The 21,980-nt window shown below is 31.3% G+C and overlaps 1 protein-coding gene across 2 annotated transcripts; it reads right to left on the reverse strand.

Moving 5' to 3' along the window:
• Positions 1–3,734: 3,734 nt before the first annotated feature.
• LOC18105883 (uncharacterized) lies at positions 3,735–11,420 on the reverse strand. Of its 2 annotated transcripts, XM_024586028.2 has the most exons (5): positions 10,980–11,420; positions 8,898–10,886; positions 8,396–8,470; positions 4,820–4,903; positions 3,735–4,134 (listed from the first exon to the last, which is right to left on the reverse strand). In XM_024586028.2, exons 2-5 carry the CDS (start codon positions 10,845–10,847, stop codon positions 4,000–4,002), a joined length of 2,244 nt encoding a protein of 747 aa, XP_024441796.1. In that variant the 5' UTR covers positions 10,848–10,886; positions 10,980–11,420; the 3' UTR covers positions 3,735–3,999. The 2 variants fall into 2 exon arrangements, with proteins under 2 accessions (XP_024441796.1, XP_052303335.1); XM_052447375.1 differs by having other exon boundaries at positions 8,898–11,420.
• Positions 11,421–21,980: the final 10,560 nt, after the last annotated feature.

Raw genomic sequence — 21,980 nt, forward strand, 5'->3', positions numbered from 1 at the left:
TAAAAAAATAACAAAATTTTTAATATCTAATTTTTTTTAGATAATAAAATAATAAGGAAAATAAGATTCAATTAGTATAGAAAAAATTACATGATATCGGATCAATAAATAAAATAATAATATATATATATAATGTGATAAAAAAAGAGAGCAATTCATATCTGTTGAATGAAATTAAAAAGAGAAATTTAAAGGATTAGTTTTAATCACTAAAATCAAATGATATCTTAAAAATATATTCACCAAACACAACGAATGTATTCCGTGTGGGATCGATAATGTATTTTAATCACTGTTATCAAAATTCGTACAACTTCGTTTGTTTTGGTGTGGGATAATGTGTTTTGTTCAAGGATGTTGGGCTTTATTTACAACACAATTTCTAAATTAAAATAAAAACAATATTGGCTGCATTGTTTAGAACAACGCAGCTCATTCTCCTATGCTATTTTTAAAAAAATATTTGTTGAGCTCCATTATTTTCTATTAGGTTATTTATTTGGAATGTCTTTGATGTTTTAATTGACCTTCACAAACGTTTTTTCAAGTTTACTAGCTATTTCAAACGTGACATGTACGAGTTGGATATTGTTTTTCAATAAAAAAAAACTGAACGAACAAGTTTTTTCAACATTTTTTTAAATAAAAAAATTAAATATAAATAAAAAAATTTATGCATGCATAAAATTAAACAAAACAAGAGCCATTTATATCAATAAATGAAAAGAAGTAAGTAACAATAACTAAATATGTATCTTTAAAAGTCGAGAAATGATATAATTCAAGATATTTGATCTAACAACACAGATTATTTACTTGATTGTGTTCAATGACTCTGCTTATTAATATACATTTTTTATTTAATCAAATAACAATAGAAATAGACACAGATATAATATTGATTGAATAAAATTAAAAGAAAAAAAATATCTCACAAGTTATTAAAAATATTATTCAAAAATAAATATTTATTATTTTTAAAACTAAATCTCAATTATATAATACATAAAAAAATTATAAATAAATTAGAATAATATCTTAAAAAGTTAAACACTTTTAAAATAATTAAAAAACAATAACTATTTAAGACATGATAAAAAAAAAATAAGAAATAAAAGAAAAGTTATATTAATTTTAATATAAACTATAAATTTATTTATCAAACACATATAAAAAAGTATTGACTTTTTTGAAAAAGACAAAATTATATAAAAAAAAAGAGAGAGGAAAGAGGCCTGGCCAATGTCTGGCTCAATTAGAAATGCCCTCGTGTGGGCCCTATTTCCTTTTAAAAAATAAAATTAGGCGAACGAGCGCCCAATATTTTTATGGAAAAAAATCTCTAGTTAATGTGTCATCTTGTTTTGCCAAAATTTCAGTCCTTAAGGTGGCTGAAAAAATAAATTTTATTTTTTTATTTAAAAATTTAATTTTTAATTTAATTTTTTATCAAAATACTTAAAAAAATAATTTAAACACCTTATTAAATCTATAGATTACATTAAAAAAAAACACACAAGAAATCAAAATCAATCTAAAATAAAAAATCTTCTCAGCTTAAATTTGGCTTTTTATATAGTTTTAAAGTGAAAAAAATATTTAAGTTGAATTCTCGTCATGAAATAGATTTTTTTAACATTAAAATAGATAATATTGATGGACAGAGTTCATAGTTGATGATTTTTTTCATTAATCAAATTAAAAATTAAAAAAATAACAAAAATAAATTTCATATTGCAATTGAATTGCAAAGCTATTGGATTTAAGTACTGTTTAACGAAAACGAGTCCGAGCTGCGAGTGGGAAGATAACCGAAGGCCCTTAGGTGCGACAATCAGCACCTGTTTTCTTCTCACGTTTTTGCATCAAGTCCTGATAAAAACAAAGAATGGATGGCATGCAGCGCGAGTCAATGGTGCGACAGTATATGGCCCTCCAACTCACCCACCCTCCAACAACATCTCTTCAAAGAAATATATGATTTACTCTGTTTTTTCAAGCAAAGATTTTTATTCATTATACTCTTGGGAGCAACGCCAAAAACGTTTGTGAGACATCAATTTCTCTTTTTTTTTTTTTTTTATTATTATTATTTTTGCTGGTGAGTTTTCCACTCCTTCCCGGGCACTAAAGACTGCAGTTTACAAGGATGGAGAAACTTTAAATTAATTGCGTTTTCTTTTCTTCATAAACAGAGTTCGCTTTCTGTTCTAGGGAAGGAACACTGAACATCAGTGCAGTAATGAGTCGTATCTTTTTATTTCATTTCTAGGAATATGATATTCCTATTTCCTTAAGAATTAATCACAATATTTCTTTTTTCTTTATATGTATATAGAAAACAGTAAATTTTACTCTTCGAATTTATTACAAATTTGCAGATGATCTTCAGATTAAAGCAAAACGCATAAATTCAACCAATTCTTTGTTTCATTTTAAATCAGCTAGGACAAGTTTGTGTCAACATTGTATTTAATTGAGATTACAACTTAAGCTAATAGAGACTATTTTTTTTACATGATTATCACTAAAGAAAATTTTGCATTAAAAAAATCTCAAGAGCTTCGTATCTATCGTAGCATCAATGCAAGGACAATGGTACCGAATCAACAATTTAAATGACAGTGATGGTCATTGTATCACTTAATTACCCAAGATTTGATAAGAGATATCAACTTTTATATTATTTAGAAACACTTTATTTAACTTGAAAGTAATAGCTAGTTATATTCTAGATTTACTCTTTAAGATTTATTTATTCAAATTTTATAAATTTTAGAGTTATTAGAAGCTTATATGGTCATTAACTTTAAAGCTCGTGAGATTAGTCGATGTCCGTGCAAGCTGGCCCAGACACCACGCTAATCAAAAAAGAAAAGAGCACTTTATTAACTCCGAAGGGTATAGCTTAATTGGTCAGATCCTGAGTTTGTTCTATAGAGATCACTAGTTCGAGTTTCATAAATTTCAAGGCCACTGAAGGCTTACATGATCGTTAACTTCAGAGCCCATGAGATTAGTCGATGTAAGCACAAGCTGGCTCGGATATCTATGTTAAAAAAAAAAACTTTATTTGAAAATATTATGAAACATACAGAAACTTCAATTTATCAGTAGTTAGGCCTGTAGATAATAATTTATTTTAAAGAGATAGAACTAATAAAGTGTTGGATAATAAAAAACAAGGTGAGAGTGTCACTCTTCTACCCCTATACTTAGATGTCACTGCATCAATTTTATCAAGATGATTATCTAGTCCATCTAAAAACGTGTAAACCATATACTATTGTAAAATATAATTATATCTTTGTAAATCAACCTCACATTTCATTGGATTTCGGCGGCAAAAATCAATTTCTGTCCATAGACATTGAAAATTGTTGTAGCGTGTCTATCCTCCAAACTTGTTTAAGTCTTATTATGTTCTTTTTGAGATCATAAGCTTGTGAGGTGTCAGCGCCATCAAAATATATTGCAGCGATGGCATCCCATTCAGCTTTCGTAGTTGTAAATATGATGCAGTTATTGTGGATCCATTGAATTAATAGCCATCCCTTCACAATTGCATTTTCTATTCTTCAAAAAAATCCCTATAATCTCTCAAAGAAATCTTTTGTCGATGACTCATGCCAACAACCAACACTTAAATTTATATATTAAATATCATAATTTTGTGAACTCATAGAAACTTCGTAATTTTTAAATAGATACCTAAACTAGTCTAAGAAGCTGAATAGGTCATCATAAGCACTTGATGATCTTATGGCTCTTCCATTAAAAATAACAAGACAAGAGTTGACTCTGTAAGAAGATGGCCATCAATGCAATTTTTTCAATACATACATGCAAAATGAAGCCCAACAACACTATTGCTGGCACAAACTTATTTTAGTTAATTCACTTAAATAATTAAACTAAACTCATCATCAGATTGTGCTGGCAAACTTCTTGGAAGCGAATCAATTCCTTGCTGTGAAGCTGATGCTGTGGAATAAGATCTCAATTGCACAACCTCTTGCTTTTCAAGCTCAAGCACGCGCTCAAGCACTCGCTCAAGCACTTGCTCTTTGCGCTCAAGCACTTGTTCTTCGCGCTCATGCTCTCGCTTTTTACGCTCAAGATCTGGCTCTGTATCTAGAAATAATATTGTTTTTAAAATGATATTGTTTTGTTTAAATTTTTTTTGACATTAACATTTTAAAATGATCTAGAAATACAAAAAGAAATAAAACATTAAAATAACCAAGGTTTAAATAAAAAAATGTGTGGTGTAAAAACTTGTGCAACACTGGATAAAGAAAATGTACGTAAGGCATTTCTGAAAATAAAACAACACAACGTGAATATAAAAAATACATAGCTTATAATATTAAGATTATTAGTTAGACAGATTATTAAAGACATTGAATTTAGCGGAAAGTGGCAAAGTGCAAAGCATGGAAAATTAACAGGTTATTAATGTCTTTTCCTTTGAAGAGAGAGAGAGAGAGAGAGAAAACCTCGCAGGATAATATTAAAAAAATATACTAAAAAGACACAAGTGATTTATTGTGCAAATGAAACATTATTTTTAATTACTCTTTTATCTTTATTAAAAGAATATTATGTTTGCAATTAGAGGTCCGTACAATTATCTTTACCGAAAGATGAATTAGTCATTATAAAATTTATAAGGATAGAATGGTCCCGACATGTATCTTTTGCTATAGTGTCATAACTTATTTGCACTTGAAAACAAGAAAAATAAGGCTCTTTTATCTTTTGCAAAAACAAGAACAAAAACAAGGTTTCAAAGTATTGAGATGGAAGTGGAACATACCTTGTTGGGACTCGACCCTGACATGTCTTCAATACCTTCCATATATTTGTCTCTAGCCTTGTCATATTCTTCTAGCTCCTCCTCCTTGTGATATTAATTGAATTTATTATCAAATATTCAAGTAGTCATCCGTTAATAAAAGCAAATATCTAATATTAATTATTTATTTTAAATTTTTTTAGACGCAAAGGCATCAATATTACAATATATATATATATATATATATATATATATATATTAAAAAGACACTAGTGATTTATTGTGCTTCTAGACATAATTTCTTTACTATTTTACCTTTATTAAAAAAAATAGTTATGCTTGCAATTAGAGGTCCAATTACCTTCACCAAAGAATGCATTAGTCATTATAAAATTTATGAGAACAAAATGGTCCAGATATATTTATTTTGCTACACTGTAAAAATTAGGCTTCGGGAAAAAGGCTCTTTGATATTTTGCAAAAACAAAAATGGTGTGTTCACATTCATACCCTTTGACCCTAAAAAAATTAAGACTGTTAGCGAGCGTGTTTTTGTCCTTTTGATATGGATTTGCTGTAATTCTCAAGTGGTGTCAAGGGCATTCGGGTATTTTAATATGCATAAATTATTATTTAAATTTGAAGATGGCTGGCACCTATTTCGAACAAGCCAATAAGTTGGCACCTCTTATTTTTTTTTGGATGGTGCATGCGACGCTTAAATTACACCGAATGTTGCGGTGTTTGTTGCACCTCACCACCCATATCACAGTGGTGAGGTGCGTGTTCACGGTCGTGATACAGAAGAGCATTTGATGCGAGTTTTTCCCTCCCTCCCTCCCTCCTCTTAGAATACCGTGTTGGCCATTGAAAAAAAACAAGAAAGCATGATTATTTTGTTTGTTAAGTTAAATTAGGTTCTTTTTTTTTATTGCAATGTATTTGGTCTTGAATTATTTATTGGGTTAATTTATTTTTTTTAATTTTATCTTTTAACATTTGATTATATATGATTTCGTTTTCATTCTTTTAATTAAAATATATTTGGTCTTGAATCATTTACTAAGTTATTTTTTTATTTCATACCTTTACACTTGATTTTTTGTATTAGATTTTATTTTCATTCTTTTAATTATGGTGTGTTTGGTCTTGAGTCTTTGATTAAATTAATTTGTTTTTGAATTTCATCCCTTGATATTTTTTTTGGTATCAAATATGATCCTCACTCTTTTTATTGTTAATTTAAGTTGTTCTTATCTTTTTATTTATTGAAATTGTTTCTCAATTTCATTCCTTATAATTTTCTTTTATTTTGTGTGTCAAATTTGGTTATTTTTCTTTTCAAGTCTATATTTTTTAAACCACTTCTTTTTTAATTTGTTTTTTCAAGTTTATCTCTAATTATTTTGGTTTGTTGGGGATTTTGGATTGTTATTTTTTTGGATTTGCTTTTTATGTTATAATCTGGCCTCATATTCCATATCACCAATTCTTATAGTTGAATCGAGTTGGCTTCAGTCATTTAAAAAAGAATAAAAATTGCATCCATCATCATTAAGTTCGTTGGAAATTGTTTTTTTATTCTTTTGTGAATTTAATTTTTTTATTTTAATTTTAATTTTCAATTCAATATTTGATGATATTTGAGATTTGACCATCAATATTTTGATTTCTAATTTTTTATCCTTTACCTTTTTTAACAAGTTTTATTTTTTATCCAATTTCATTCTTATATCAATAATCTAGATTTTTTTTTATTTTTTTTAAGATTTGGTCCTCATTTTCTTGGTTTTAATTTTTTATTTTGGATTCATTTGTTAATTTGTTTTTTTTTAAAATTTTGCCATTCAATTCAGAATTTTTGTTTATCCTTTTAGTTTTTTTTTCTTTTCAAATGAGGTCCGTACTCTCTCAAATGCCTTTTCTAACCCTTTAAATTTTTTATTTTATCATTTGATATTTTATTTATATGGATTTGGTCTCCTTGGTTTTTTCTATTTTTTCTATGCCCTACCCAGGAGTAAATTTGAGACAATTATGGGGTCACATGTTGAGTGAGTTGACTTGAGTGAACCCAAGTCAACCAAAATTTTTTTTTAGTATAAAAAATTTAAAATGATATCATTTTAAATAAAATGATATCATTTTAAATAAAATAAAAAAGGAAAATAGTCAATAGGTTTTGACCCTATTTTGATTGGATTTTCCACGGGTTAACCAAAAGATGGTTCAACCCAGGTTTTTGGTTGTCTTACAGTTGATTAATGTTCCATAGGTTTATTTGATGATTGTTGTTATTTTTTTATTTTTCTTTTCAATAAGGTTTTTTCTATCTGATGATCCATGTAGGAGGTTTATTCGGGTGACCCAGGTTTTTTCTAATGTCTCTTTTTCATCCTTTTTTATTTTATCCTTTAATATTCAATTATTTTTACAACTAAACTTTTTTTTATATTTTTTTATATTGAGTTATCATATCAATTTGATTATACTCGTGGGTTTTGACAATCACACTTGTTTTTGCTCATGCTTTGTTTTTTAATATTTTTTTCATTGATTTTTTTCTAATTTTATTTTTCTACATTTTTATTCTAAGGGATTAACTGTCATTATTTTTTTAGCTCTTTTTCTAAGGTGTTGAGTCTTGAATATTTTTTTTTTCTTTAAAATTTAATATCAGTGCTTGGACATTGTTTTTTTACATTATAAAAAAAAAAATCAGCCCGGACAACAACAAAGCATCAGCCCACAGCAAAGTGTCTGGTTTGTTACTAAAAAAAATTCATTTTACCAAGGATAAAAAATCAACAAGGCTGGACACAATAATTGTACTGACTTGGAAAAGCTCTACCTTCCATTATTTGAAAGGAGATATGTATGGGTACTGTACTTCTGTTTTCATGGTAGGTAATACAATCCAACAATTTGAATATAAAGATAGGTAGAGTATTATATATCTGACCTATATATATATATATATATATATATATATATATATATATATATATTGGACCTCCATTTTCGAATTTACATGTATATTTAATTATTATTTATATTATTTAAGAATAATTTTGTGAGATAATTAGTGTAAAGTATTTTGATTTTTTTATGGATAATACACTTTTTTTTAATGAAAATGTACCGTGCAAAGAATTGTATCCAATAAAGATAAGTATGGAAAACTAAAAATTAGCTTCGATTGATGATTGATGGTAATGCTATTTAAAAAAACATACTTGTAAGGGTGTACAATACACTTTTTTTTTTTTATGATTGATGGAATATTATCCTTTTTCAATTTGTAACACTCATAGAGCTTAAACTTTTTCAATATTATCCATCTGTTACCCTAATTGTTAAAAAGCTTACTGTTTAAAATTGGTTTTTGAATATTTTTTTTTTGTGGAAATGTTTTTAAGCAAATAATAACATCTATGGGTGTACGAGAGTGGGTATATGAGAGGAAGTAAAAGAGAGATGTAAGGAAAATTGAAAGTTTTGATAGTTATTTAAAAAAGGGAAAAAATGGAAACTATTTAAGAAAACTATAGGGTAACTTGGAAGGTTTTAAAGTATTGATATGGAAGTGGAACATACCTCATCGAGGCTCGACCCTGACGTGGCTGCAATGCCTTCCAAATATTTGCGTCTAGCCTTGCGATATTCTTCATACTTTTTGTTTTTGTTGAAGATTGCGGTGAAACATCAATCAATTTATTGTCAGAAATTGAAGTAGTTATAAGTTAATAGAAGCAAATATCTAATATTAATCATTTATTTCAAATTTTTCTTAGGCACGAAGGCATCAATGTTGACTAGACTCATGATCCACGTGGATTAATAAAATCACTTTATTAATGAAATGAAGAAAACGAAATGAGAACATTGAAATGGAAATAATCTGATTTGTTATTTTATTCTGACGCCTAAACAAATGTTGCCGGAAACATATAATTACTATTACTTATGAATTTCCAAAATAATGAATTAAACAAAATATATAAATTGAAATAATCTAATTTGTTATTTTATTCTGACGCCTAAAAAAATGCATTATCTATCTATCGAGGTACTTGAGAAGGATTTTTGGTATTCTTACCATTTCATTAAATTCAGAAAATAACAAGAAGTCGTTTGATCCGTTATATTCGTACTGTTCGCTCAAGCCAAGATGTAGCACGAGAAGGGAGACATGAGTGAGTAACTCTCCACCTCTTCTCAGTTGTTGAGTATGTTCTTTCCATGGACAATGAGCTGCTGCATATGCTACCATTTCTACCCAAACTTCATTTATCATCCACCATCGCTTCTCGGGTCCCAATGAAAGCAATTGCCTGGCGAGCGCATACACACCACGTAACACTGACTTTTCTATTTTCCAGAGAGCTTGAAATTCCTCATCATCATAAACACGTGATTCTCTGTTGCGCAATTCTAGCAAGGTATTTTGATAGTTTAGACCCCGCAAGTCTCGCAAGGTACGTTGATATACCTCGTCACAGAATCCTTTAGAGAGCATATTTGGTCTTATCACCAAAAGATACATCATGTATTCAGATAGGCATCTGCTTGCTTCATATTCTTTGGAGACATTGCTTCCATCTTTATTATCATCAAGATAACAAATATCTGTTGCGAGATGCCAGACAAGAATGCTCCGACTGAATTCTACTTCAGTCGTGCACCACTTGTAGTCCCGTAACAGTCCCTCTCTTTCTAGCACACCATCTCCCCTCTGACCTATTATTTTACTTCTGTCATTCTTATCAAAGAAATTCAAATCTTCCTTCATCTTCTCAGCTTTCTTTAGAAGATGTCCGAAAATAAAACCCTGTAGATCAACATTCAAATCTTTCCGATTCACATGCATCTGCCTCATCATTTCATCGATTCCCAGAAATTCCAAGAATTTAGGTGGCTCTCTTTCAATGGAAGAGCTTTTCAGGTTATACTGTGATATGGATCTCGACCACCTCTCGCCTCTCGTTAACTTCCTTATCAGAGAATAAGTTGCTTTAGTCAGGCCGTTCCCTCCTTTATCAATCAACCAAATCATTGTCCAGTCAGACAAAACAAGGCATAAAAAAGCATAAAACTCGAGAAAAACAGCGGCCGCAAACAATAAATACGTGATTGCAATGTCGGTCTTTGAGTAGTCATGCTTGTCAATCTTGACCTGGAAGGTAATAAACGCAGTAACACAGAGCAGAGAGCTGATGCAGCGAAGAATGATTCCGGCACGGGAGTAAATCAGAGGCGCTTTAGTATAAAGCATATCATATATCAATCCAAGCTCAGCCTCTACCACCTTGAAGGCACCGTATGCATTATTCTTGGAAATCAGCTCCCGGCTTCTTATTAGTGAAGAAATGCCAGGGACAAGATCCTGCATCACAAACTTGGATATATATGAAAAAACATAAGCTTGAAGAAGATAATTTTCCTGGAGATCTTGTGGAGGAGTTTTTGATTTTCTCGAACGATTATAAGAACGCCAAAAACCTCTGAGAGAGGAGTTTTTCAAACTCTTGGAGCATGAAGACCAGAGCACCCAAGTCCTCTCTGCATACTTTACAACGCCAACAACGAACACTGGGATCGCTATGAATGTGAGGATACCGCTACCCCAGGACCTTGAGAAGACATAAAAAGCCACTCCGACTTGGACTACAAGACCAAGTAAATGCCGTTTCCACAACTCGTTATCTTCAATCGAGTATGCAGTGATTGTGTCTGGGCCACCAAGGTGCAGGAGTAGAAAAGGTGCCCAAAATGCCTGGATGGAATTGTTCGCATTCTCTGAACTGTCACCTGATGAATCTCCTTGGCTCTTGGCTAGATTACCCAGGGCAACAGTTGCCACCACGTCTGCTGATAGGTATGCAGACCAAACGAGCATCCTGATCCAGCTTCTGGCATTGGTCTTTCGCCGAGACCCAAATATGATGAGGATGGTTTGTAGTAAGAGACTAAGCAAAACCATTCCTCGAATCTCCCAATTGTTCCATAAATTTAAGACTTCTTCAGGCAATTTTTTAAGCATTGTCATCTTTTCCCCAACTGTGGAAACTAGTTCTCTCGCTGAACACTTGAAAAACACAGTTTGGTAAGATGAAAAGGTAAATGTGGATATCTTTGAAAAAATCTCTTAAAATGAACAGCGAAAATTAAAGGCTCTTACGAGAAAAGAAGAGGTGCAGATGGAGGAAGACAATGAACAATTCTGAAGCCTTCTGCAATTCTGAAAAAAGCACAGCCACCACAATTCTGAAGCTTCGATACCACGACTAGAGTTAAAACCCACCAAAAATAGTAGCAATAAGAGGTGCAGATAGAGGAAGACAGAGAACAACCACTGCCGTTACCCACATCAAATTATCGTCATGAAGTCTTCCTCCCTCAGTAATCGATTAAATGCAATATGATTTCATTAAATTTGGGTTTTTTTTTTTATTTATGAGAGGTTCTTGAGATGGGTTTACGTTGGATAAGTGGATTTGAAGGAATCTGGAGAGGGAGAGAGTACTTTACTAAAATTTTCTTTTAACTATGAATTATTTTTCAAAGGAACTTTTCTAACAATAAACATAAAAAAGTTTGGATTCTATAGCCGTAGAGTCCAAACGGTAAGAAGACATTGACCATATAAATAGTTGGCTTTGCACTGTTCCATTCTACACTTTACATGGGAAAAGGATAGCGAGAAAGGAAACTGGCATCATACCTCAGTGGAACTTGACAGTGACATGTCTGTATTATCTCTCAGATATCTATCAATGGCCTCACGATGTTCTTCCTCTATTTTTGTTGAAAATTGCAGGCCCACACGCAAAGCCTTTAAGCGCTGAGATAATACCTGGTCTTTTCCTCCTTTTTTTTTTTTTCTAAATGTTTTTTTTTTAAATTAATGTCTTTTCTTAATATATGTTTTTTCAGAATGATTTTTAAATTTATATTTAAATTAAAAAATCTTCTCTTTTTTTTCTTCATTTAAATAGCAATTATTTTTTATTATTTTGTATGCATTTAATTTTTAAAGAGATTATTTTAATTCATATATAATTGTTTTTATGTTTTAAATAACAAATATTTATTTTTGGATAATATTTCTAATATATATAACCTTGCATAATTTTTTTAATTCAATCAATTTTATGTTTGTCTATTTATATTAATTTTTGAATAAATAAACATTATGGACAATGAAAGGCACTGCCTGCTCGGATTAGCAGATGATCTCCTGCCAATATTGCATAATCGAACTACTTTAGTTCCCAGCTCTCTTAAACTTCTGCTTGGTCCAACATGTCTTAATTTCATCACAAGAAGCCGCTTTGGGAGTCGCTTATTCCAGCATCGACTCTATACTCACCCCCGGCATAAGAACAAGCAAGTCTTGCGATTTGAACGGCATGCAAAATCGCTTTCACAAACCATAGTTACATGTACAAGTAAGAATTTGGTACCTGTTATGGGTACAAAGCAACGAAGAGATGCTAAATAGTAATAAAGATAATCAAGAGACTTTAAATTTGTTATCTAGGCTTTGGTATCAAAGATTCTAATACCATATCAAAAAATCATTTTAATTTTATAGTTTAATTTTTAAAATATAATTTATATTGTTCTTTAATAATAAAAAATTACTCTAGAGTATTTTTTTGTTTTTCCTTAATTTTATGAAGGTTAATCTGTACTTGATCATCATTTTGTGCCGAAAAACCTCCTATAAATGCTCTACGCACCTGTTGATGTTGTGTTAAAGCAGTTAAAAGAGATCTCAGTTGCACAATCTCAGCTAAAAGAGATTTATGTTATTCTCTTGCTCTTTTGTTTGTTGTATTAAAAATTATACTTTGCATTCTTAAAATTCATTCTATCAAGAATTTTATCAGTTAATTGACATATATGCAAACTATTAATCATTTCTTTTGTTTAGTCATTGCAAATCATTTCATTTTCACCACAATATACAGACTAATTTTGTTATATCTGATTAATTTTTGTTGGAAGAAGCACGAAAATTAGAGTGTAACAGTTTTATAAATAAAAAATGCATGCATGGTGTAAAGTTTTAAAAAACACACAATTAAAAATGTATCGAGAAATATAAAAAAAATGCGGTGGATTTATAAATTTAATCATCAGATTACAAAATAAATTAGTGAAAATAAAAGGATTAGAAACACTCATTAATAACACTACAATGTTCAATCAATATGACTTTGAGCGTGGTAATTCTTCTACGATGAAAATAAAAGGAACAAGTCTCAAATTAGACTCCTAATTATATGGTGGGTTTCAATTGAACGCTCTAAGAAATTAATTTTCAATTTGATCCCTAGTTTTAAGAAGTTTTAAATTTTATCCTTTCATCTCCAAAATTAGGACAATATTTTAATGAAAAACATCATGTTTCCTTCACATTAACAATATCGTTTTCATTGCATAGAATGTGCGTTCTTGATGAAATCTATTAGAAAATGTGGATGGAAGAACTCAATGTGAAGTTTTGAACCTTTAGAGATCCAATTTCTTAAAGATAAATTTAATTAAGATATGGCTCATAATTTTGATATTTTTTTAGCCTTGTCCCTTGATTTGGCTTCCAAAATTCCAAAATAATAATAATAATAACAACAACAAGAATAATAATAATTAATAATGATGTGGATAATTGTAATAAACAGTGTTTAAAAGAGAGCTTTGCTAGCATTGTTCATGTCTTCGTAACATCCTAATTTTAATTAAGATATGGTAGTTGGCTAGGATACGAAGCAAATAATAGCAAGTTGTAAGAATGAATAAACTTTAAATTAGTTGCCTTTTGATTTCCTGAAGGACAGAGATTGCCTTCTTTTTTGGGAAACTTTAGGGTGCACTGGCTTGGGTACCAAGCAAAGAAGAGATACTAAATAGTAAAAAAAAATGCAGTTTACAAGATTAAATTGGCTATCCTTTCTCTTGATGGCAGAGTTTTCTTTCTTTTTCTAGACACTTGAAAGAAGGAACACTAAATATCATTGAGGCAAGTAGTATATTCTAGCTGAATTTCTTGTAGTAAGATGCTTGAACATTGAACTCCCTTGAAAATCATGTAAAATTATTGTTGATTTAATAACTTAAAATATTTAGTTAAGATGGTTCTTCTATATTCTTAACAATAATATCGAATTTGTTTTTAATAATTCAGTAAGCACACTATCAAAGCTTCTCTTGAAAGACTAAAAGAATTCACATTCAAGCTGTGATCCAATATTACAGTCATTTCCTAACTTCTGATCAATTCTATGATAAATGCATACAACTTTTGGTAAAATTAATTTATTAAACCATAACGTTTCTTTCTCTTTCTCTCTCTATTTTTTTTTGACATGATTTCTTTGGATAATTTAGTTTGATATCTTCAAAGGAATTTTGTGAGGTTTGGTTTTCTTTGGAGGATTTAAAAAAAAACAGATATTTCTTGGACGTTAAGGGATTTCGGGTTTGAGTGTGAGATATTTTATTAGGAGGTTACTTTCCTTGAGAGGATTTATTGAATATTACACAATTATTATTTTGGGTTAAATGGTATCAAGAATTGGAATCTAGTTTAAAAGAATTCGCCAATCGGTATCAACACACTCATTGGTCTGGTGGCTGACGAGTCCCCTCTCGTTCTATCGATAAAACCAGAAAGGATGTGATCTTTTGTTTCAATTGCTGAACATGACAGTTCAAAAGACAAATGATGCTCATAAGAACTGTCGCGGGGGGCACGATGTCATCTGGCGATGGCGGAGGCTCTTGTCGTGCCTCCTGATGAGGGGTGTTGTGTGTTGGAAAATTATGATTAGTTTTTGGGAGTCGCCACCTAGTATTATGGTTACTAGGAACCTATGGTCTGCGAAAGTCTGAGTAAGGGACTGGTTGTGCAAGGAGAAGATGCATCACCCCCAGTGCACCCTACCTAAGGTAAGCTGCATTGTTGTTTGATTGTTTTTAGGTTGAATTTCTATTTATTGGTCTTATCTAAGGCTCAATGCAGATCTCTCTTCATGAGAGAGTCTCTACCTTATCGGGTTAAATCCTAACCGTTCTAAAGTCTGAATACTAACATCGTATTTATTTACATATTATATCTTTAATACCTGAGGGTGTATTTTATCGTATAATTTTACACCCCACAAGTATTAAAGTCTACATCTAGATCCTAAAAAAAGATTGGAAAAAGATTTTTGATATGTTGGCCAAATCGTAATGTATAATCATAAACTAATTACGATATCCATTTTTTTTAACATGAAAAAAATGCAATTTTATTCTTATTTTTTAATGAAAAATATGCTTAAAATTTTTTTTAGGATTTGGCTGTATGCATGAAATTTTTTTTTTAAAAGTAGAAATTGATTTAAAAGATTTTTTTTGAAATTTTTTTAATTTTAATTTTTTTTTGAAATATTTTGAAGAAAACCGAGTATTTTAATACCGGATTTGTATTTTACAGTGTAAATATACAAACTGATATTATGCAAAATTAGTAGAAAAATATTTAAGAAAATCACAAATTTTTTTAAAAGGATTTTTGAATTTTTTCAGAATTTTTTTTTAAAAAATATATAATATAATATTATATATATATATATTAAATAAATATTATTAAAACATGTGGGCTGGGTCAGCCCAGCTGATTAGGCCGAGCTCAACCCCAGAAGAGATGGGCCAATATCGACCCAAAATGGTTGGGCCGATATCGGCCCAGAATTTTAGTTTTTTGTTTTTTTTAGCCGGGCCAGACCAGCTGATTGGGCTGGGCCAGAATTGGCCTGACCCAAGTTTCATGTTAATTATACCAGCAACGTGAACACTTACTGTTCACGTGTTGCATGCAACCAAACGATTGCAGGAGCTACTGACGAGCGGAGGAGGAGGCTACCGGTGTCTGTGGTCACTGACGTGATCAGGAGGTTGAGCTGATGTTCCGGGTGGCGTCTTTTCGAGGAACGGTGGAGGAATTGGTCGCACTAAGTAGTTTCTCACGGTGTACTACTTCTGCCATTTTGTTGCAGTAGGATTTTAAATGTGTTATGGGGCATTGTGTTCCAGTGTATTTGATGAATTCAGGAACACGAAACTTTTTTGGGACAACCACATTTGGGACCAGATACATTTCTGATGCTCGTACTGGATCATACAAGTCTACCCTTTCAATAGCTCTAATCCGGGCTTCCAACGCAGCCATCTTATCTTGATCAATGTTATTAGATGACTTAGTCTTATGAGACTCGTTAGGAAATGGATCTATGACTGCAGGGGCTAGTGCTGATGGCATTGAGTGCACAAATGCTGGATCGTGTGGAGGTTCTTGACCATGTTCACTCATTGTTTCTTCGGGTTGAGCTGTTGTTGAAGGCTGAGCAAAAATAGTTGGTTGATTGGAAGGACCTTCACTAGAGGCTTTTCTAAGTGTTTGCTCGAGTAAGCTAGTGAGGCGAGCCACGCTTGCTTTCAGAGACTCTAACTCTTCTTGAAAATGGGCGTCATGGTGAGCACGCTTTTCATCTTCCATGTTTCTTGCTCAGAGTCGGGTGTTATAGGCTTTTTGGGGACCTATATTTGAACCTGATGCAAGTATGTATGTTATTTACAATGGATGGATGTAGGCGTGTGGATGCAAATGCATATATATTGGGTATGAATGGCAAAAACTCATGCAAAATGAATATGTAGGGAGATCATGCTCTAAAGGAAGGTTCTAGGTCATTACATGATAGATAGGCTTTCTACCTAGTCTTAAAAGGGTCTATGAACTACCTAGTGACCACCTCACGTGAAGGCAGTATAGGGGTTTACAAGGAATGGTTGGGGCACACTGTGACCACCATTATCGAGTAAACACTCAGTTCATAGTTGGATGTTTCACGAATCTGAACCCCGACTGAAAGTCATGAGGCAGACCGCTACTCCCCACCTAACTTAGAATTTGGGTTTATTTGCAAAATTAAAATGCTAAAGCAGTAAAAATGCAAGCTAAAATTAAAGAACAACAAAAAAAAAAACAAGCAAACAAGCAAAGTTTAGTCCAACCAGACAAGGTGGTCCCCAGTGGAGTCGCCATTTGTCGCGGGGGGCGCAACGGCGGAGGCTCTTGTCATGCCTCCTGATAAGGGGTGTTGTGTGTTGGAAAATTATGATTAGTTTTTAGGAGTCGCCACCTAGTATTATGGTTACTAGGAACCTATGGTCTGCGAGAGTCTGAGTAAGGGACTGGTTGTGCAAGGAAAAGACGCATCAACCCCAGTGCACCCTACCTAAGGTAAGCTGCATTGTTATTTGATTGTTTTTAGGTTGAATTTCTATTTATTGGTCTTATTTAAGGCTCAAGGCAGATCTCTCTTCATGAGAAAGTCTCTACCTTATCGGGTTAAATCCTAACCGTTCTAAAGTCTGAATACTAACATCGTATTTATTTACATATTGTATCTTTAATACCTAAGGGTGTACTTTATCGTATAATTTTACACCCCATAAATATTAAAATCTACATCTAGATCCTAAAGAAAGATTGGAAAAAGATTTTTGATATGTTGGCCAAATCCTAATGGATAATCATAAATTGGTTACGATATCCATTATTTTTTTAACATGAAAAAGATTCAATTTTATTTTTATTTTTTTAATAAAAAAAATGCTTAAAAGTTTTTTAGGATTTGGTCGTATGCATGAAAATAATTTTTTTAAATAGAAATTGATTTAAAAGATTTTTTTGAAATTTTTTTAATTTTAATTTTTTTGAAATATTTTGAAGAAAACCAGGTATTTTAATACCGGATTTGTATTTTACAGTGTAAATATACAAACTAATATTATGCAAAATCAGTAGAAAAATATTTAAGAAAATCACAAATTTTTTTTAAAGGATTTTTGAATTTTTTCAAAAATTTTTTTATAAAAGAAATATATAATATAATATTATATATATTAAATAAATATTATTTAAACATGTGGGCTAGGTCGGCCCAGCTGACTGGGCCGAGCTCAGCCTCAGAAGAGATGGGCCAATATCGGCCCAAAATGGTTGGGCCGATATCGACCTAGAATTTTAGTTTTTTTTTTAGGTCGAGCCAGACCAATTGTTCTGGCCCAGCCCAAGTTTCATGTTAATTATATGCAGCAACGTGAACACTTACTGTTCACATGCTGCATGCAACCAAACGGTTGCAAGAGCTGCTGACGAGCGGAGGAGGAGGCTACCGGTGTCTGTGGTCACGGACATGATCAAGAGGTTGAGCTGATGTTCCAGGCGGCATCTTTTCGAGGAACGGTGGAGGAATTGGTCGCCGGTGGCAGAGGAAGTAGAAGAAGAAAAAGGCAAACGAGAAGCTGCAGAGAGGAGAGAGAAAGGTTCAAGGTGGCTCTCGGTGGTTGGTAGGTAGCTTCCAACGGCGGAGTTGGTGGTGTATAGGCTGTTGGTGGCTTCGGTTGGTGGCTGGAAAGGCGGAGAGAGAGTGTAAAGAAAAACTGCAGAAACGGGGGCAGAAGGGCTGGTTTATGGCCGACTTTGGACCCAATTTTCTCCTCGCTCAGGTCATCAACGAAGCCTCTATTTATAGGCGGTGGAAGAGGGTAATCTCGTCTACACCGGGGTAAAATTTCAGCCATTGATTCAGTTGGGAAGGATTCTAACCGTTGGCTCAAAGTAGACATCCTGAGTTGTCAATTCTGCAGAAAAAGCTGTCTGAGTGGGTATGTTTAAGCCAGCTCCGGCGCCGCGTGGTCGTCATTCAGACTTAAATATTCAGACGGGGATGTATAGTGACTGTAGAGGATCATTTTCGTGTAATTTTGGTTAAATTTGGTGGGCGTTTAGTGCATTAAATGCACCTGCAAAGTAGACTACCGAACCAGCTTTAACCGGGTAAAAGAAGAAGACAATGAATAGTGACCACACGACACGTCGTCTGGTCCTTTCTTCTTCTTCTTTTTTTTTTTGTAAAACCGCACCGTTTTGGACTGGAATAGGGATTTTTACTAAATTTCAATTGAGTCCTCTTTCTTTTAATTGCTTTCAATTGAACCCCTAATTATCACACTTTTATTTAATTATCACACTTTTATGATATGACCTTGCAGCCAGACCCACATCCAAGACTATTGGGTCTGGTATTGCAGTCAGACCCACTTAAAGTTGAGTCATGCAAGTTTAATATTATTATTAATATTATAAATATTACTCTGAGGTCAGGCGTTGCAGCCACACCCAAGACTCTTAGGTGTAGCTTTACAAAAAAACCTAATACTTTTAGATCTTAATTTTTTTTGATATCTTTTATACAAAAACTATTGACCCGCGGGTCGTGTAACTAGTTTAAAGAATATCGTGATCATATAGAAAGTATCCTCTTAATATTATTTTAAAGAATAATATTAAGATAATTTATTGAACTGACTACTGTCTTGCTTCGATGGGGGACAATATTTTCCTCTTTGTTCAAGGGCATTTTTGTCCGAGAAAAAAGCTGAGCTCACCGTCTCGCTCAAGTCCTGCTGAACAAAGAAAAGAACGAGCAATGATTGAACGGCACCTCCATCGGATTCCAACATTTTTCCAAGAAGATGCTTCACAATTATTGCTCGATGTGGGACAGTGTGTTTCTGTTTGCTTCAAGTCCTCCAAAAACAAATAATCGGTACAATGTGTTCTTGGTTATTGCTCGATTGTGGGACAGTGTGTTTCCCGTTTGTTTCAAGTCCTCCAAAAACAAATGATGGGTACAATGTGTTCTTGGATTCCAACATTTTTCCTAGAAGATGCTTCACAATTATTGCTCGATGTGGGACAGTGTGTTTCTGTTTGCTTCAAGTCCTCAAAAAACGAATAATCGAAACACCGTGTTATTGGATTCCAACACTTTTTCAAGAAGATGCTTCACAATTATTGCTCGATGTGGGACAGTGTTTCCCGTTTGCTTCAAGTCCTCCAAAAACAAATAATCAGTACAATGTGTTCTTGGATTCCAACATTTTTTCAATAAGATGCTTCACAATTATTGCTCGATGTGGGACAGTGTGTTTCCCGTTTGCTTCAAGTCCTCCAAAAACAAATAATCGGTACAATATGTTTCTGCCTTTTGTTTTTATACGTATAACTTCGATTTTTTAGATAAAAAAATAACAAAATTTTTAATATCTAATTTTTTTTAGATAATAAAATAATAAGGAAAATAAGATTCAATTAGTATAGAAAAATTTACATGATACAGATGAATAAAAAAATAATATATATATATATATATATATATATATATATATATATATATATATATATATAATGTGATAAAAAAAAGAAAATCGAGCAATTCATATCTGTTGAATGAAATTGAAAAGAGAAATTTAAAGGATTAGTTTTAATCACTAAAATCAAATGATATCTTAAAAATATATTCACCAAACACAACGAATGTATTCCGTGTGGGATCGATAATGTATTTTAATCACTGTTATCAAAATTCGTACAACTTCGTTTGCTTTGGTGTGGGATAATGTGTTTTGTTCAAGGATGTTGGGCTTTATTTACAACACAATTTCTAAATTAAAATAAAAACAATATTTTTTGAGCTCCATTATTTTTTTAAGACATGCTATTTTTTTTTAAAAAAATCACTATCCTATGCTATTTTCGTTCAAGGATAATTTTTTTAAAAATACAAAAGCTATTAGGTTATTTATTTGGAATGTCTTTGATGTTTTAATTGACTTTCACAAACGTTTTATCAAGTTTACTAGCTATTTCAAACTATTTCAAACGTGACACGTACGAGTTGGATATTTGTTTTTCAATAAAAAAATTGAACAAGCAAGTTTTTCCAACATGTTTTTTAAATAAAAAATTAAATATAAATTAAAAAATTTATGTATGCATATAATTAAACAAAACAAGAGCCATTTATATCAATAAATGAAAAGAAGTCAGTAACAATAACTAAATATATATCTTGAAAAATCGAGAAACAAATATAAATCAAGATACTTGATCTAGCAACACAGATCATTTATTTAATTGTATTCATTACATTCTTTATTCAATCAAATGACAATAAAAATAGACGCATATATAATATTGATTGAATAAAATTAAAAGGAAAAAAATCTTATAAAGTTGTACTTATTAGAAATACTATTCAAAAATAAATATTTATTATTTTTAAAACTAAATCTCAATTATATAATAGATAAAAAAAATTATAGATAAATTAGAATAATATCTTAAAAAGTTAAACATATATAAAATAATTAAAAAACAACAACTATTTAAGGCATGATAAATAGAAAAAATAAGAAATTAAAGAGAGAGAAATGATATTAATTTAAATATAAACTATAAATTTATTTATCAAACACATATAAAAAAGTATTGACTTTTTTTAAAAAAGACAAAATTATATATAAAAAAAAAGGAAAAAGGCCAATGTCTGGCTCAATTAGAAATGCCCTCGTGTCAATTTATGTTTTTATTTTTTTAAAAAGATAAAATTAGGCGAACGAGCACCCAATATTTTTATGGAAAAAAATCTCTAGTTAATGTGTCATCTTGTTTTGCCAAAATTTCAGTCCTTAAGGTGGCTGAAAAAATAAATTTTATTTTTTTATTTAAAAATTTATTTTTCAATTTATGTTTTTATCATAATACTTAAAAAAGAATTTAAACACCTTATTATTAAATCTATAGGTTGCATTTAAAAAAAATACACACATAAAAAATCAAAATCAACTCAAAATAAAAAATCTTCTCAGCTTAGATTTGGTTTCTTATATAATTTTAAGATAAAAAAACATTTAAGTTGAATTCTCATTATCAAATAGATTTTTTTAACATTAAAATAGATCATATTGATGGACAGAGTTCATAGTTAATTACCCTAAAATTTAATGATCTCTTTCATCGATCAAATTAAAAATTAAAAAAATAACAAAAATAAACTTCATTACTGCAATTGAATTGCAAAGCTATTGGATTTAAGTACTATTTAACGAAAACGAGTCCGAGCTGCGAGTGGGAAGATAACCGAAGGCCCTTAGGTGCGACAATCAGCACCTGTTTTCTTCTCACGTTTTTGCTTCAAGTCCTGATAAAAACAAAGAATGGATGGCATGCAGCACGAGTCAATGGTGCGACAGTATATGGCACTCCAACTCACCC

The sequence above is a fragment of the Populus trichocarpa genome, chromosome 15 (assembly GCF_000002775.5).
Source record: "Populus trichocarpa isolate Nisqually-1 chromosome 15, P.trichocarpa_v4.1, whole genome shotgun sequence".
In the NCBI taxonomy this organism is placed as follows: domain Eukaryota; kingdom Viridiplantae; phylum Streptophyta; class Magnoliopsida; order Malpighiales; family Salicaceae; genus Populus; species Populus trichocarpa.